The sequence below is a fragment of the Emiliania huxleyi genome (assembly GCF_000372725.1).
Source record: "Emiliania huxleyi CCMP1516 unplaced genomic scaffold EMIHUscaffold_355, whole genome shotgun sequence".
Taxonomy (NCBI): Eukaryota; Haptophyta; order Isochrysidales; family Noelaerhabdaceae; genus Emiliania; species Emiliania huxleyi.
Window position 1 is genome coordinate 77,908 of NW_005199314.1, and position 16,160 is coordinate 94,067.

General features: G+C 64.1%; 5 protein-coding genes across 5 annotated transcripts; 1 reads left to right on the top strand and 4 right to left on the bottom strand.

Annotated features, from left to right (window-relative positions):
• Positions 1 to 2,725: 2,725 nt before the first annotated feature.
• On the bottom strand, positions 2,726 to 3,583 carry EMIHUDRAFT_117697 (hypothetical protein; the record flags this gene model as incomplete). Its single annotated transcript, XM_005772621.1, has 1 exon — positions 2,726 to 3,583. The coding sequence occupies one exon, from the start codon at positions 3,581 to 3,583 to the stop codon at positions 2,726 to 2,728; it is 858 nt and encodes a 285-aa protein (XP_005772678.1).
• Positions 3,584 to 4,337: 754 nt separating this feature from the next.
• Fpg3-2 (putative formamidopyrimidine-DNA glycosylase) lies at positions 4,338 to 6,143 on the bottom strand (the record flags this gene model as incomplete). The annotated part of the gene is made up of 5 exons (XM_005772622.1): positions 4,338 to 4,369; positions 4,523 to 4,636; positions 4,829 to 4,895; positions 5,102 to 5,211; positions 5,345 to 6,143. 5 exons carry the CDS (start codon positions 6,141 to 6,143, stop codon positions 4,338 to 4,340), a joined length of 1,122 nt encoding a protein of 373 aa, XP_005772679.1.
• Positions 6,144 to 6,856: 713 nt separating this feature from the next.
• EMIHUDRAFT_444739 (hypothetical protein) lies at positions 6,857 to 8,227 on the bottom strand. The gene has a single exon (XM_005772623.1). The coding sequence runs from the start codon at positions 8,211 to 8,213 to the stop codon at positions 7,044 to 7,046; it is 1,170 nt and encodes a 389-aa protein (XP_005772680.1). The 5' UTR covers positions 8,214 to 8,227; the 3' UTR covers positions 6,857 to 7,043.
• Positions 8,228 to 10,216: 1,989 nt separating this feature from the next.
• On the bottom strand, positions 10,217 to 12,186 carry EMIHUDRAFT_117700 (hypothetical protein; the record flags this gene model as incomplete). Its single annotated transcript, XM_005772624.1, has 6 exons — positions 10,217 to 10,702; positions 10,782 to 10,838; positions 10,989 to 11,054; positions 11,216 to 11,305; positions 11,476 to 11,552; positions 11,592 to 12,186. The coding sequence occupies 6 exons, from the start codon at positions 12,184 to 12,186 to the stop codon at positions 10,217 to 10,219; spliced, it is 1,371 nt and encodes a 456-aa protein (XP_005772681.1).
• A 1,334-nt stretch (positions 12,187 to 13,520) lies between these two features.
• Positions 13,521 to 14,494, top strand: EMIHUDRAFT_242283 (hypothetical protein; the record flags this gene model as incomplete). The annotated part of the gene is made up of 5 exons (XM_005772625.1): positions 13,521 to 13,539; positions 13,692 to 14,055; positions 14,159 to 14,282; positions 14,356 to 14,408; positions 14,482 to 14,494. The coding sequence occupies 5 exons, from the start codon at positions 13,521 to 13,523 to the stop codon at positions 14,492 to 14,494; spliced, it is 573 nt and encodes a 190-aa protein (XP_005772682.1).
• Between the last annotated feature and the right edge of the window lie 1,666 nt (positions 14,495 to 16,160).

Here is a 16,160-nt window from a genome sequence, read left to right on the forward strand (position 1 = left end):
GCAGCGTATATCTCAGCGTCGTTCTTTACACGGCCATCGCAGAGCAGATATTCCTCTGTCTGTGTGCCCGCGCGCCCCTTTCCGCGCACTCCCACCGTTGGCTTAGCCGCCAAGCCTCTGCTGGCGTGCAGGCACCGACGCCGAGCAGTCCACGCAGCTTGTCGGAGTTGCGAATCGGCTGGTTCTCCGAGTTCCCCATCCGTGAGGCGTGACAGGCACGAAGCAGCAACGCGCGGGAAGCGTTGGGATTGGGAAAAAAGAATTTTAGAACAAAACTCCCTCGCACAGCACTGGGCACGGGACTGGCGCGCACTGGCACTAACACAAGTACACTACGGGAGCCGCCTGCGAGGACGGCGAGGCACTTAGCTCCGTGCACTCGACCGCCCTCGCCGCAGGCAAGCTCATTCAATCATGCACATCCCACTCTCTGTGCGCGCTCAGAGTGGCTGTTTCGCGCGCGGCGCACCGTGCTTGGGCCGAGCGTTTTTGATCTCTGGGTGAGTGGGCGCCCGCCCACCGCCTCTGAGGGAGTCGGGCCCCCTAGACTGAAAACAATAACAAAATGCAGAAACAGTCACAAACAGCCTGCGAGAGCGGCGCTGCGCGCCGCCTACCTCGTGCGGGTGTGAGAGTGACCCCAAACAGCGGAGCTCTGCAGCGGGCCCTCCTCTCGCCGCCTTCGCTGCCGCTGCATCGCTGTCGGCTCGTCATTTCTGTCTACGGTCATATGGGGGCGCCATCACTGTTCTCTCTCTCTCTCCTGGGGTCAGCTCCAAGCTGCCGTGTCGGGACGCCGCCCCCTCGCCCCCCCCCCCCTTCTCCCGCTGAACTGCATGCTGCGATTCTCGCCCCTTGTCCCAGGAGCCAGGTGCGTGTGTCTAATCGTAGTGGGGGGCCTGGCCCCCCTCTGTTTTCTGTTTTCTGTTTTTCAAAACGCCCGCCCGCCCGCCACCCCGAGGCGGCTCGGCCCCCCACTCACCCAGAGATCAAAAACGCTCCTGAAACGCTCGGCCTTGTCCGCTCCGCCGAGGCCAAAGATGCCTTTTCCAGACCCGTACGCCTTGACGGCCGCCAGCATCGTGGGGCGAGACGGCCCGCGAGCTGTGGCGAGACGCTGCAGGGCGACGAGGCCGCGGCTAATCGCGTTGGTGCCGAAGTGTGTGCTCTTGCGTTTTGTGTCTTGACGAGGCTAATGATGTAAGCGGGTTTTCTTTTGAGTTACCCCAGCCGGACGTCGCACCGGGCACGCGGGTCTCCCCGCACGATATGCTAGCACATACAGATGTTAGATGCAAGGTGGGCCCAGGTAGCTGCCTAGCTGGCTCCGCCACCTCACTCACCCCTCGTCATGCCACCTGAATGAAAGCCAAGCGCGGGCTCTCTATGACCACATGAGGGCTCAGGTGCACCCAGCCAACAAAAGAAATGGTTTGGTATTGCTAAAAATGTCTCTCTCTCCCAGCCAAAAGGTGGCTTCGACGCGGGCGAGGCTGCAGGGGCGAGGACCACTCCATCGTCCATCGACCGAGGCTACCTGCACAGCTCCCTCGCCGCACCACGTGGGGGCTGTGGAGCACGTGTGCCCACGGAAACGGAAATCCGAGCCACCAAATATGCCTAAATCAATCGGACACGCCAAACGAGGGGAGGGACAAGGACGGTCGCTCCCTACCAGCACGAACGAACAGGATCTTGGAAGGACGACGTCAAGGACACACTTGGGAACGGGAGCGGCAAAAGGTCAAAAGGTGGCTTAGTGGGAAAATCGGCTTTCCCATAAGCCTAACAGGGAGCGCATCGCGACACGGAGGGGGGCTGGGCAGGTCACCCACGACACAGGGTCCCAGGGATTCCTCTCTCCTATAGGACAGGTTGCACCCGGCGGCACGGGCTAGGGCACGGGGCTCGGGGGCAGGCGCGGGCCTCCCTACTCGACTGTTCGCTCTCCTAGTTTTTATTTATAACATCGCCTGCTCCCAACAAAAGGGACAGCGACGGCCGACGGTAGCACACAGCCCGCGCCTCGCCGTTGTGGTAGACGTGGAGTAGTGCTTCCTTCGAGGGAAGGCTTTCAAACATCGAACTCAGGCCCGCGGAGGACGGGAGCGAGTGGAGTGCGGTGCACATTGGCTCTGACAAAAGAGGACGCACGACGCCGTGCGGAAGTTCCGACGTCCTTCTCGAGGGTTACGTTCCGGTCTCCTCAATGTCAGTGTTGGCTGAATGAAGAAAGGGAGAGATTTGGTCGAGAGGGCGCGGTGAGAGAGGGGGGGGCGGGGGGGGGGGGGGGGCATGTGCATGGGGGTGCATGTGCATGTGCATGTAGTGTGTTTGAGCGGATGTTTGTCGGGGCGGGCACATACTGACGTAACGGGCACACAAGCGACACAAGGGAATTCACTAGCGCGGACGACCTAGGTCCTGCGAGAGAGGCAGAGGGACAGAGAGCTTTGTGAGATCTCTCCAGGTCCCGTGGAGCGTGGTCCCCTTGCTCCTGGGGGTGTGGGGCTCTCCTCCGCTCGTGTCCTTCACCCACAGAGCCGTGTCCATTTATACGCATTAGCACCATAGAGGAATGCGAGGAGATGATGATGCGCCACATCCGTCGTTCTTACGTACCAAGCCCCCCTCCACTTTCGCACTCCCCCAGCCCCACGATACCGTACACTCCATGTCGATCCATGAGGACAGGATTCTAGTCAGGCTGTAGACGGATTCACTCTCACTTCTGCTTGCCCGCCTCGGAAAAGATGCGCTTCCAGTCGCTCGAGGACGCGCGGCCCGCCAAAGTGCGGCGCGGCTCGCGCCCTCCTTTTTCGCGGTACGGCGCCTTGCTGCGCGGCGTGTCGGCCACCCAGACCTCCACCTCGCGGAGGCGCACCTGCGTTCGCCGACCGCCAAAGAGCGACACCTCGTAGGGAGGCGGCCCGCGGTTGTAGGAGGATCCGAGGAAGGAGGAGGCGGATCGCAAGCTCCCTTGCTGCTGCATGCTCTCGGTGTCGGGGCCGGCGAATCCTCCCATCACCGGAGCCATGCCCGCGCCGACGACTAGTGCATCAGACCCAAAGGTGGGCCCAGATCGTGCGTTGTCGTAGATGGCCGCGCCGCCTGTGGTGCCCATTCGATGCCAAACGCCGCTGCGCTCAATCGCAAAGACGAATGCGCTGGTTGAGGAGGAGTAATCATCGGTGGATGCCCACCCAGACGGGTTGTAGCCTCCCGCGACCGCGCCGCCACTCGCTGCCACGACGAGGGCACTCCCGCAAAAGTCGACGCGGTCGTGAAAGCGTTCCGCTCCCCAACCATCGCGCGAAGCCCTGTAGGCGAGCCTCAGCGGCTTGCCGTCGAGATTTGTGCCGGCGAGCAGCGTCGGCGGCGGCTTGGGGAGCGAGCCGCCTCGCGAGGCTAGCGCCAGGCCGCCAATTACCGCTCCGAGAGGGAGCATGAGCGGCTCCTCGCGGGCGACATTGAGAGCAGCGTCCACGTCGCCTGCCACGTAGCAGTCGCCAATCGTGTGGAGAGAGTTCGCCAGGTGCGAGAGCGCAGGCAGCATTTTCGGCGGCAGCGTCGGAAATATCATGGCCTAGGTGGAAGAGCAATGAGAGCTCCACAGGCCTCGTCAGGTTGTTGCTCTGGTGCGTTCACTCATCACACCACCGCAGTAGGGATCCTGGCGGCGAGTCGCAATCACCCGCCCGCCGTCCCGGCGGTCCCGCAGCTCGCGCGCATCTCCCTCTTAACCCACCTCTAACATCACAATAGGGGATCCCTACAATCGCTTGTTGAAGTCCGGGGTTTTTATGCGTATGATTGTAAGGGCGTAGGGACCCGCCCCAGGACAGGCTCTGGCGTTCTGATGGAGCGCTCTGGTGCCGAGGAGAGCCGCTGGCACGAGGTAGATGTGAAGCCACGACGGTCGGTACAGCAGGCCGACCAGAGAGTGCAGAGTGAGCACTGCCCCTCTCCAAGATCGACTCCTGTGGAGAAGCCCGCCTAGGACCATCAAGGGGAGACCAGGTACACTTGACCCGCGCAAAGAGCTAGATGCAGCTGTCACCATTCTACGGCCTCTACAGAGCGTATGCCTTGCTTGCCGCCGGACGGACGGTGGCGGTCGTGTCGGTGGTTGGGCCGTTTTGCACGACGGCTGTGGCGGCGCTCTGGAGGGGAGGGCGGCCACTTTCGGGTGGTGGATGACCGGCTTTTGAGGTCTTGCAACCCTAGCTGTGACAGCTTCGGACAGCTCGCGCAACCCTAGGAACAGCGGGCCGGCTAGTGTTGATGCCACTCAGCCCGGGACAAGACGGGGGTGGTGGAGGTCCGAAATCACGCCGCTATGCCTCGGCTCCAGCGAGGCCTCCAGGCCCTAGCTCAGGTATATGCAGTGTAGCCGGAAGCAGGGAACACCCACCGGCACCGCCACCCCCCCAGCAGCACAGCACACCAGTCTTCTAGGGGTGGAGGCGGGCCCGCTGGTATCGTCGGGAAGGTCGAGGAGGGTGGGTGGATGAGCGAGGACCTGACGAGGCCTGTAAGAGCCGGCCCTGTATAATTTTTATGCAGAGCAAGAGTGTGCAAAAGATGAAAAATTTGTGGAAAACAGGCAAGAAACCAGCCGAAATGCGTCCAGATGCTGGAAATCACATAGGCCTATCGTTTCCCAATGCTCACGCCTTGTGGCGCGCCCGCGTGCGGCGCTCCGCCGCGCGCGCCACCTCTGGGCCGGCGGACGCGGACGCGTCAGGCGCGGCCGCACGGCCGCGACGGCGCGGCCGCTTTGGCGTGGGCACCGCTTGCTCTTGCGGCAGATCAACTTGGCCGGCACCAGCGCCGTCGAGCCCCACCTCCCACTCGGCGACGTGCTCCACCGCTCGCGACTCGCCCGCCGCCGCCTACAGCAAGGCTCCGAGATGCCTCTGGGACGGCTCTACCGGCTCCACACCCAGCGGCTCGCCGCCTTCTCGGCCGCCGCGGCGCGGGCCGACTTGATTGGCCGCTGCGTCGTCGCTGGCTTGACCGCCGGCTTGGCCGCGTGCGGCGGCGCGGGTGCGGCGGCTGCGTCAGCCCCTTGGAGGCGGTGCGCCTCGAGGCGGCTCACCAGCTCTGCCTTCTTGCCGCCGGCGTCGAGGCCTGCCGCCGTGAGCGCCTCGCGCAGCTCGGCCACCCGCAGCTTCGCAGGCTGGGCGAGTCGCGCCTCGAGGCTCTCGCCTGCACAGGAAGGCTCCAGGAGGCTTCAGGGAGGGCTCTAGCCGGCCTCGCAGGCCGCGCCGCGGGCCCTCGCCGGCGCAGTGCGAGTTAAACAGCTTGGGGGGCGCAGCCGCCTCGGCCTCCTCGGCGCGACTCGGGTCGAGCGGCTGGCACGCGGCGCACGCGTAGCACGTGCGCCCGGCCACGTCCCACGACGCGACGCGCCCGTTGCACCGGCCGCACTTTGCGCTGTTGTAGATCCAGCGGCGCAGGCCCGGCCTGCCGAGCGCCAGCGCCTCCGCCTTGTCCACGGTGAGGATCGATCCCTCCTCGTAGCCGCGCCGCATCAACTTGACGGACGCCGCCCACACCCGGTCGAACTCTGCGCGGCTCAGCGCCTTCCCGGGCGTGTTCGGGTGCACCGAAGCGACGAAGAGGATCTCGGCGCGGTAGATGTTGCCGACTCCTGCGAAGAAGCCTTGGTCCATCAGCAGCAGCCCAATGGTCTTCTTCGACCTGGAGACGCGTTCCCAGAGCGCCTCCGCATCGGCGTCCGCTCGGATGGGGTCCTCGCCCAGTTCCGCCCGCTTCTTCTCGAACATCTCGACGCCGCCGTGCTGCACGGTCATCGCCGAGAGGCTCGAGACGATGCCGTGGCCCTCGAGCTGCAGACGCGTCGTGTCCTTGGCAGGCGCAGCCTTGGCGGCGTCCTCGACCGACCATCGGCCGCTCATGCCGAAGTGGACGTGCATAACGACGTCAGGCTGGCCAGCAGCGGCGAAGAAGGCGAAGAGGTTCTTGCCGACAGCCTCGATCCTCGAGAAGCTGCGGCCGTTGATGAGCCTCGCGCCCTCGGCGAAGCGGCCATTGGGCGACGAGGCCTTGTACGAGCGGCCGCACAACCTGCGCGTGTGCTGTGTAGCGATGCGATGGACGCTGTGGCCCTCGACCATGCTGATCGCTTCCCGGAAAATTCCCATTCCCATTCACAGCCTTGTTATTGAGAAGAAAATACGTCCTATGGCGCTGTGCGCTGGTCTGTGAGAGGTTGAGGTGCGAGCCCTGGAGGCCCTGGGGATGGGGTGAGACTACCCGCGGGCCTAGAAGGCCCGCGCGCACAAAAACACAACCCCGGACCCTAGCTAGCCCGGACCCACCCAAGACGCACAAGCACAGACAGTCGAGAAGGGAGAGACCAGCAACGACAGTCAGAAGCCAGCGCTGGGTACCAGGAAGGCGAATGCGATGACGGCCTCTAGTGTGAGCTCTAGCTAGTGAGCTCATACGCAAGCAGGCAGATCGCGAATATACATACAGGATTACAGCTAGTTAGTTAGGAGCCGCCAGGCGGGCCGCCCGCCCACGCACCGCCTACGCGCAGCGCGTGCGCCGCAAACTCGCCCGCCGAGAGCGCCGGCCAGTCGCCATCGGCCGTCGCGAGAGGCCTGCCCGGCTGTCGGCGCGGGGCCCCCACGAACACCACGCGTCGGAGGCGGTGCCGCGCGAACTCGCGCGCAAAGTGCACGCCCCACGCCCGCCGCAGCGTCGTAGCGAAGTAGGACCGCGCCTCCCTCAAAGTTCCCATTCACGCTCCCGTTGAACGCAGCCGCTCTCGCAGGCGAGAATGGCTGGCTGCGCACCCATCGTATTGTGGCCAGTCGTCAGTGTCTTCTTAATTTTAAGCGTCTTACGTGATCAATAGACAATGTTCTTAAAACCCGAAAAGAAAGAACGTGGAGAGAAGAGGAGAGAGAGAGCCAGAGAGGGGGGGGGGGTGGAGAGAGAGCGAGGATCCGCCCGGCGTGCCCAACATCAGGCATGTACGGCACAGGCTCTCTCTCTTGGTGTGGCCATCACGCGAACGGGAGGAGGAAGACGTGGCGCACCGAGTCGCCGTGGCCTGTGGCCATCGCCGCCGCTATGCAGGCGATCTGAGGACCGGGCACGTTGAATGCCAACTCGAGCGCCTCCATCACGTGGTTGGGGCGGAAGAGGCCGTCCTCCAGCGGGTGCACAAACTTGTAGGGCCGGCTGGCGTCTTTTAGGCCGCGGAAGCGCTCCTTCTGGATGAGCGTCCCCACAAAGGCCTCAGACGCAGGGCCCATCACCAGGCCGAGCGCCATCTGGCCGGCAAAGGCGCGATCGACGTCCGAAAGGTCGGAGAGAGCCCCCGTGGCGGCGCCCGCAAAGTGGACGTACACGCCGAACGCCATCGCGCACCAGCCGAGGCTGATGGCCATTGCGAGCTTGACGACCGGCGGGGGAGGGAGCTGCAGGCGGAGGGATGTGACGGTCGGCACGATGTTCCACGGCTTCTGGTCGACAACAATGTCAACGCTCTGGGCCAACATCGACGCGACGATGAGTGCGTGGGTCAGATCCGCCGCCGGCAGCTCGCTTGGATCGAACACACTCGCGGCGACGATCAGGCAGAGCGTGGCCGTGCTGAGCATCGACGCGCTCATCTGCTTGGCATACGCGCTAAACATCCGAGACCGCGGCATCATCGGAAAACCGCTGATGGAGACGCCGACACCGGCGGCCATGGCCACGAGGACGGGCAAGTGCATGCCGTGCGCGAGTGCGACCGGATGGCCTGGGTCTGCGAGTTCCGAAGCGAGCGAGTCGAAAAGGAGGCCGTAGGCTGAGACGAACCAGGTGGCGCCGACGAGGGCGTGAACGTGTCCCTTGTCGGCCTTCGTGATCAGCTTGAAGTCGACGCCATCGTTGACTGCAGTGCCCCATGCCGGGAGCCGACGCGACACTGACGGAGAGAGGTCACCGTCGCGCTTGAAGTCGACGCCATCGTTGACTGCAGTGCCCCCGAGCCGACGCGACACTGACAGAGGGAGGTCACCGTCGCTTTCGACCGTGGCGCCGCTGGAGATGTCGCTCAAGAGTGCTTCGGAGCCATGAACAGCGTTGAGATGTGGAGGCGCGGGTGCGAGTGGGCCCGCGCGCTCGACGAGCGCACGCTGCGGGCGGACCACAACGGCGAGCGCAGCGGTGGCAAGGATAAACATCTTTCGTCGGGCTTTCGACAGGTCCTTGAGAAGACGGCCGGAGAGGGGAGAGCGTGATAAGCCGGATCCAGCTTAGCGTTTTTTTTATTTTTCTGAGACCATGTGCCTCTAGACATCCGTTCACGTGCACGAGCTTCTTGAGCCCCCCACCCAACCACCCACCTCACGGCGGCCCGGCTGAGGCTTGGAACCACCCACCCACCCACCCCACCCACCCACCTCACGGTGAGGAAACCCACCCACACCGACCGACCCCCACCCACCCACCACCCAACCAATCCTCCGGCCACGGGAGACACAAGCAAGGTAGCAAAGCACCCAGCCTCGCGCGCCTTATACAGCACACAGTCTGACCCACAGCCGAGGGGTTAGGGTTAGGGTTAGGGTTAGGGTCAGAGAGTTCAAGCCGTTGTGCAGCTCCTAAGAACGGGCCGCTTCGGGTCGGAATGGAGGAACCAGCGGTCCGTTGACGCGAGCTCTCGGTGAATGCTCCGAGAGTTCTTCGGGTTAGGGCAGGGTTAGTAGGGTTAGGGTTAGGGTTAGGGTTAGGGTTAGGGTTAGGGTTAGGGTTAGGGTTAGGGTTAGGGTTAGGGTTAGGGTTAGGGTTAGGTAGGTAGGTAGGTAGGTGTTACCTCACACGGTCTATTGCAGAGACAAGGAGGGCCCACAGCACACACACCAAGAGTACATGTGCTGCACTGGACATCAAAGGGCCAAGGGTTGGATCAAGCAGTGGGAAGGGACTCGAGGTGACGCGCGAGCAGAGACCTAACCTCCACACGCTCCGCACGGTTAGGGTTAGGGGTAGCTTGTCGTCGTCCCGCGCCGATAAGACAGAGACACGGGCAGCGACCCAATCGACGCACCAGAGCATGGTTGGGCGTGTGAGCCGCCATCTCTTGGACTGTGAGGGCCCCGCCCCTACACCGCCGCCGCCGCCCTCCCGAGGGCAGATAATAGCCCAAGTCGATGAGTGCGCCCTGCCCTCGGTATCTGGGTGGCAGGCGGGACTAGAGAGGCATGCTGGTGCACGGTTGGGGGCGCGAGCCGCCATCTTGGACCGCGAGGCGAGTATTTGCAACCGGGAGCTCGCCGCCGCCCCTACTCCACCGCCGCCGCCCTCCCGAGGGCTGGCGAGGTACTTCCAGCCTGCTGTGGGAACAGCTGACGCAGTCTCGCCGAGGCTCGCCCCAGCATCTCGGGTTGACTCGGCCAGACTAAAACCCCGAGAGGCGTGGGAGTACCTCGCCAGCCCGAGGGCAGATAATAGCCCAAGTCGATGAGTGCGCCCCGGCCTCGACATCTCGGCGGCGGCAGAGGAGAAGCGACGCACCAGAGCACGGCTGGGCGTGTGAGCAGCCGTGTTTGACTGTGAGGCGAATATTTGCCATCGGGAGCGCGCCGCCGAGCGCCGACTCTACACCGCCGCCGTCGCCCTCCCGAGGACAGGAGATAATTAATAACGGCCGCCTCGTCGTCGAGCTCGGCGGAGAGCCTCGAGCTGCTAGAGAGCGGCGTCGCACTCGTCGAGCGTAACAGCAGTCCGCCCTCGGATGACTTGTTGAGCGCGCCGTAAGCCGCCCGTAAGGCACGCAGCAGCCGTCGGGGAGCGCGATCTCGGTCAGCTGGTGCCCGTCGCGTGGGCACGGTGCGAGGAACGACATCTCATGCTGTGGCAACGACGAGAGCTGTGCCTCGAAGACGCGCGCGAAGGAAGGGGAGAGAGAAACGACCAAACCTCACCCACCCACCCACCCACCCACCACACAGTCGGAGTGCACGCACAGAGCTCACACGTCACAGTCACCACACCCCCACCCCCCCACCCCCACCCACTCACACCATCCGGGGGCGGGGCCTACGAAGCGTTTACCCACCCACCCACTTTTTCAAGAACGGATGTCAAGAGGCACGTGGTCTGAGAAAAAAGCAACGCGGACCCGTCCACGCCAACTGACTGTTTCTTCTTTCTCTGTACATCCCCGCCCCGCCTCTGGAATATTTCACTTTGCGAGGAACTCCTCGTACGCGCCCCCAAAGAGCAGGCCGACGTCGCGCTCGACGTCGGCCTCGCTCAGCAGCCAGCCCGCCTCGAGCAGCTTGCGGTACTGCGCGGCGAGCACCGGCGTCACCGCCTCGCGCGAGTGCGCCCACTTGTACACGAGCTGATCGAGCACCTGCGCGCGCAATAGCCGGCGGCGTGAGGGAGCGGGCGCAGTGCCGGAGGGTCGCGAGCTGCTGTCTCGCGCCCGCGCGTCCGAGTGTTGGCAGGTGAAGGCGGTGCCGAGCATTTCGAGCCGCATCCGCGTGGTGGTCTCGATGATGGAGGGGTTGTTGCAGAACCACCAACAGCCATAGACGTGCAGGTTCCCGAACTTGCGCGCGAGCACGCACAGCTCGTGCTGGTTCACCGCCGAGAGGACCGTCACCAGGAACTTGACCGACGGGTACCCCGCGCAGAGAGTCCGCAGCCAGTCGAGCCGCGACACCTGCCCGAGATCAGCCGAGATCAGCCGAGATCTCCCGAGATGGAGTGGGCTTGTGCAGAGCCGGCCGAGGCGGCGACACCTCGACGCCGTCGCCGCCAGCCTGCAGCGCCGGGTTCGCGCCGCGCACCGCGCCCACCTAAGGCCAACGCAAGGTGAGATTCTCCGCGCGCTAGTCTCGGGCCGGGGAGCATGCCCCCGCATCTCCACGTCCTGAGACGAGCAGAAGCCCCGCGGCGTCGCAAGCGCGCGGCCCGGTACACGCATGGGTGGGGTGAGTGTGCCGCACCTTGAGCGCCAGCGGGAGGCCCTCCTCCATCGCCACGCGCAGCAGCGCCCCTTCGAGCAGCTCCGCCTAATCTCGTGGCGATAGCGGGTCTATCTCGAGCCATCTCTGCGAGCAGCGCCCGCCGCGAGCAGCTCTGCCGCGCTCGGGAACGCGCCGCCAGAACCCTCCTGCCCGCCCCTCCCCTCCTCCGCCGCCGAGCCGCCGCCCGCCGGCGGCTGCTTGCGCACGGCCGCGGGGCCGGCTGCGGTCGGCGTGTACGTGAAGCCCGCCGGCGTCGACGCCATGAGGTAGATCGGGCGGATGCGCCGCACCCACTCCTTGAGGTAGGCGACGCAACCCTCCATGGAGAGTGGGTGCGGCGGCTAGGCGCGCCGCAAGGACGGAGCAGATGCCGCGCCAGTCCCCGACAAGCCTGGCAAGCGGGAGGAGGGGCGCTGAGCCGGAGGGACCAGCGGGCAGTCACCGCGAGTCGAGTGGCACTGCGCACATCGGGTCGACCCGCAGCGCCGTCTTGAGCCGCGGCGTCAGCGGCGGCTGCGGCGACGCCGTCCAGTGCTCCGCCTCCTCGGGCGCGAACGGGATGTTGGTCATGACTGTTGGCACCGCTGGTGTGTGAAGATGCGCCGTTCACAGGCTCGCGCCTCCGCTCCGCCGCGCCCGCGCCTGCATACTTGAGCTTGGACAGCCGGAAGACGCGCTCGAGGTGGTCCGACGCGTCTTGCGCGGCGAACCAGTCGCGCAGCGCGGTCAGTCGCGGCCGCGAGGGGAGCCGCACCGCCGCGCGAAGCTGCTCCCCGCGCCCGAGTCGGCTGAGCGTCGTCACCACGCCGCGGCACGCCTCGCTGAGCGGCGTCCGCTTCACAAATAGCTCCTCAAAGACGAGCTCCGCCTGCCGCGGCTTTGGCCAGCCGTAAAAGTCGTCCGGCGAGGGAGCTGTGTCGCCGACGGAGACGGAGTCCTCCTCAGAGACGCATGGCATCACCATGAACAGCTCGGCGACCAGATAGTGGTAGGTGAGGAGCTCGTCGATACCCCAAAGGAGGAGGTTGCCGTGTGTCGGCGGGAGGAGGTGCGTGTGCACGTCGATCGCCTCGACGTCGCGCACACAGCGCGCGACCACCGCGTCAACGGCGTCAATGCCTAGGAGTTTGGCCATGTGACGGGCGGCGATGCAGCGGGGGCCCGACAGCCGCGCCATTTCTTTTCTCCTTCTACCAAGAAAATGAGTGGAATCAACCCTACCACAGAAGGGGCATAGACGGCTCAAAAGACAGTGATCTCAACAATAGTCGAAGTCGGACAAAATTCCATAATCTTCATAAAAGAAGAAGAAAAGCGAGGGAAGGGAGGACGGCACGCCGCCACCACACACAGGGATTTGTGTGTGGAATTCTTCATAGACCTAGGTTTTAATTCTTCTCCTTGGCGATGATGGAAGAAACCGCTCTGCGGCTCTTCGACTTTCGTGCCTGGCGCAACGGCTGGCTGGAGACGTTTCTGGCTCGGATCTCGTTCTTGGAGCAAGCGTGGCAACAGCAGGGTTTTGCCATTATTTTGTGCGTGCTCGCCGGCAGCGGCACTACGTCCAAAGATTGTGGTTTGTGCGGGATTTTGCGAGCGACTCATGGGCGACCCTAGGCGGAAAGGGGGTCGGTCGGTCGGTTCCGCGCAGTGTCTCGACTCTGTCTGGAGTCCGGGAAGTCGGTCGCGGTCCGGGTCGGGCGTCGGGGTCGCCTTCATTCACACCGCACAGACCACAGTGCGCGACTTGGGTCGGCGACTTGGTAAAGCTGAGGTGATGCACGTGTGGGGGGCGTGTGGCGGGGAGCGCCGCGCGATCCGCCCGCCCGCCGCGCGGCTGCGACCTGCGTGCGCCGCCTGTGGATGGCGCGCGCGTTGTGGCGGCGTTGAGGACACACAGCAAGCTCATCGGAAAACGGGTAGCAGGCAGGCACAACGAGCAACGAGGCGCGAAAGTCCCAATTTTCGCGCCTTTTCCGAGGCAACCGGGAAAACAAAAGGGAGCCCGGTCCTGCGCAAAACCGACACACCTGCACTGCGATCCGCTTCTCCACCGCCAGCGGCTGGCTTTTCTTCTTCGGGTATGCCGGGTCTGGGATCTGGGTGGCAGACGAGATACCAACCACAGCGCTGTCCGTCTGCATGCAGCTCTCAGTCGCGAACTCTGCTGTCGCGAATGCACGAAAGAGTTGACGCGGAACAGACGGGGGTGCTGCGGGGGTGTACACGTGCTGAACTCGCTGTCGATCCGGGCGTAAAAAAGAAACGCAGACCGCCAGCCAGCTGGTCTCTCTCTTCGGAGCATCGATCACTGCCAGGGCGCCCTCATCACATTACACAAACCCCTCCAATGGTCGCCTCTCCCCACCCGAGGGTGCTGACGGTGAGCGTCTCGGGCGCCTCGCCGTCGTGGCTGTGCACCGCCTGCAGCCATATCAACTCGACGCTATACCTACAACTCCAGGGTAAGGAACGAAACTCGTCCGTCCCACTGGCAATGCCCACATGTCCATGTCTACCTCCTCCAATCGTGTGGCATGCCCGCAGCCACATGAACTTGACGCAGAGCCGACGGGGCCCGGCCGGCGCACCCTTTTGAGGGAACTTGCCTCGCTATCGCAGTTCTCGCAGGGACTTCAAACCAGAAACGACCAACTCTCGGAGCAGCGGCGTGCCGACCAGGCACGGCCCTTAGTCTCATCGGCACACCCGGTTCCTACTCAGGCGCTTCCGACGCCACTCAGGCGCTGCTAGCGGAGAGCGCGGCGCGGCACCAGCACGATCGCCGCTTGCTGGCGGAGAGTGCGGCGCAGCATCATCGTGACGTGGATCGGCTCAGGCAGCGCGGCACCATGTACGGCGTCGAGCTGATCTTGCTCGCGCTTGCAAAAGTAACTCGCTATATCGCGCTCCTGGTACTGTGGAGCGGCCGCTCCCTCGCTCGGGCGGGGATCGCCCTCCTCGCCGTCGCCCTCGCCGCGCTCCCCGTCCAGATGAGTGCTGACGACCTCTTTGAGATTGCCGTGATGGCCTTTGACCCTTTGACGTGCGCTCCCGCCCCTCCGTGATTTAGCACCGCCCACGTGCAAAGTGTTAGTGCGCAGACGGGCTGCGCTTGTCACCCCTCACCCGCTGCCAATCGCGCGCAGGCGCGTTGAGCTCGTTGAGTCAGGCCTAAGAGCAATCGGGGTGGACAGACTCCTCGCTCCCAGGCCGTTGGCCGCCCTTGTCAGATGCAGCACCGCAAGTGGGTTGGCTGGCGAGCTGCTGCAGGTAAGCTCTATCTCCCGACCTCCCAGCCCATAGGCGCCAGGGAGCCACGATATCCTGACATCGGCACCTGCAGGCAACGACCGTCTTTGGCTGCGCCCTGCACCAGGCCGGCTCCGCTGTCTTCATGTCACGACGTTGGGGCCAAACAACAGAATTACGCGATGCGCCCTCCGCTATGAAGCTTGCATCTCCTCGGCAGGGCGCTGCGCTGATGTCTTCCCAGCAACCCCAGAGTTTCCGTGCTGATGGCTGAGCGCGGAAGGCGCGTCGGGAGAGTCGAGAGAAAAGAGAAGAGATACAGATATAGGTTCACAAGATTCAAATCAGGCGGCAATGGGGCTGGCAGGGCTCGCAACCGTAGGCCTTAATAGAAGCGCCGGAGAGCCCTCATTTCCGACTGACACAGTGCAGGGCCACCCACACATCGTCTGAGCCACATGAGAGAGAGGATAGAGAGTAGGTGCTAGGTCGTCCCGCAGCGCGCGCTTTAAGTGACCAGTTAAGTGACATGTGAGTCGGGGTACAGGGTGCTGACGCTCGGCTGACACAGACAGGCCTGTGACGTGTGTGTGTCCCCGCTGGCGCGCGGCGATATCTGCCCCGACGCGGATATCGCGCCACATCGTCTGTGAGTAATGCTGCCGACACACACACACACGTGTAAAAAACACAAACGAACGCACGACTTTCCTGACCTCGTAACGTCGTGGGTCGTGAGCCTCGTGAGAGTCGGACACCAAAGCGATAAAGCGAAATGAGCTATGGACTATATGGACTATGGTGGTTGCAGCTAGGGCTGCAGGGGTTATTGCAGCGGGAATGTGTGCACACTGCAGCACACGCGCTCGCTCGAGCGCGCAAAAGCAGAAGCACGGAAAGGACAAAGGTGTGCCGCGAGAGACACACAGCTAAAGCAAGCACTCATGTGACAGAGAGGGCCCGAGCTTCGCTGCCACACGAGAAAGTGAGACTTCGCCCATCTCTCAGATCTCTCTTGTGTCACAGAGTTAAGTGAGAATCCAGGAACCAAAAGCAGAATGCGTCCATTTTCGTGTGGGAAGCGGCGCAGCGTCCGCCCAGCTGTGGCATGTGGGTTATTTGTCAAATGATTCCTGAGAATTAACTCCCTCGTTATGCGGTGTAATAGCAGCACCGGTGGCGCCGGGGGCCCGGGGGGGGCGGGGCGCTCTAGCCCAAGGCCAGCTCTCAACTAAGAAAGCTACACCGGCGCAACATGAACAACAGTCTCAAGCGTTCTCCCACAGACGAAAACTCTCCTCGGACAGGCCCAAAACAAGCAAGCTCACCTCCACAACCGAGAGGCGACAATGACAGGCAAAACCCAAAAGGTCTCACAGTCACACCCGTGGAGGGGACCGCGGCGCCCGGTTCGACCTACGCCAATACCGGACGGGCGCGCGTGCTCCCGCCTCAGCGGCTCTGCACACAAGTCACTTGTGTGCGGCCATCAGTTGACCGTTTGCGGCAGGGGCCGGCTATCGCAGGGCGGCGGCCCCTGCGCCCTGGCTCTCACATTCCTCGCTTCAATACACGGCATTCATACACCCGGCCACGCCCTCGCTCGCTCGCGGCGGCGTGGGGTCAGAAGGCCCGCCGCGACGAGGAGCGGGTCACGGCGCGCCGCCCGACGCGGCCCTTTGCCTCCTTGAGGGGCGTCGCGGGCTCGGCGGAGGCGGACGAGGTTGCGATGAGTTGCAGCATCGGGCGGGCGCCCTGCAGGCGGAGGGGAGAGGGGGAGGGGGGGGGTTGGGGTGGAGGGGGCGAAGGGCAAAAGGGGGAAGCATAGGGGACGGAGTGATGAGGGCAGAGGTTGGCAAAAAGGCCCAAAGGCTTGGGGGGGTGAGGGGGGGGGGGGGG

What these genes read in the sequence shown, in the direction of transcription:
- EMIHUDRAFT_444739 (XM_005772623.1), bottom strand. Translation starts at nt 8,213, where the DNA reads ATGTTTATCCTTGCCACCGCTGCGCTCGCCGTTGTGGTCCGCCCGCAG.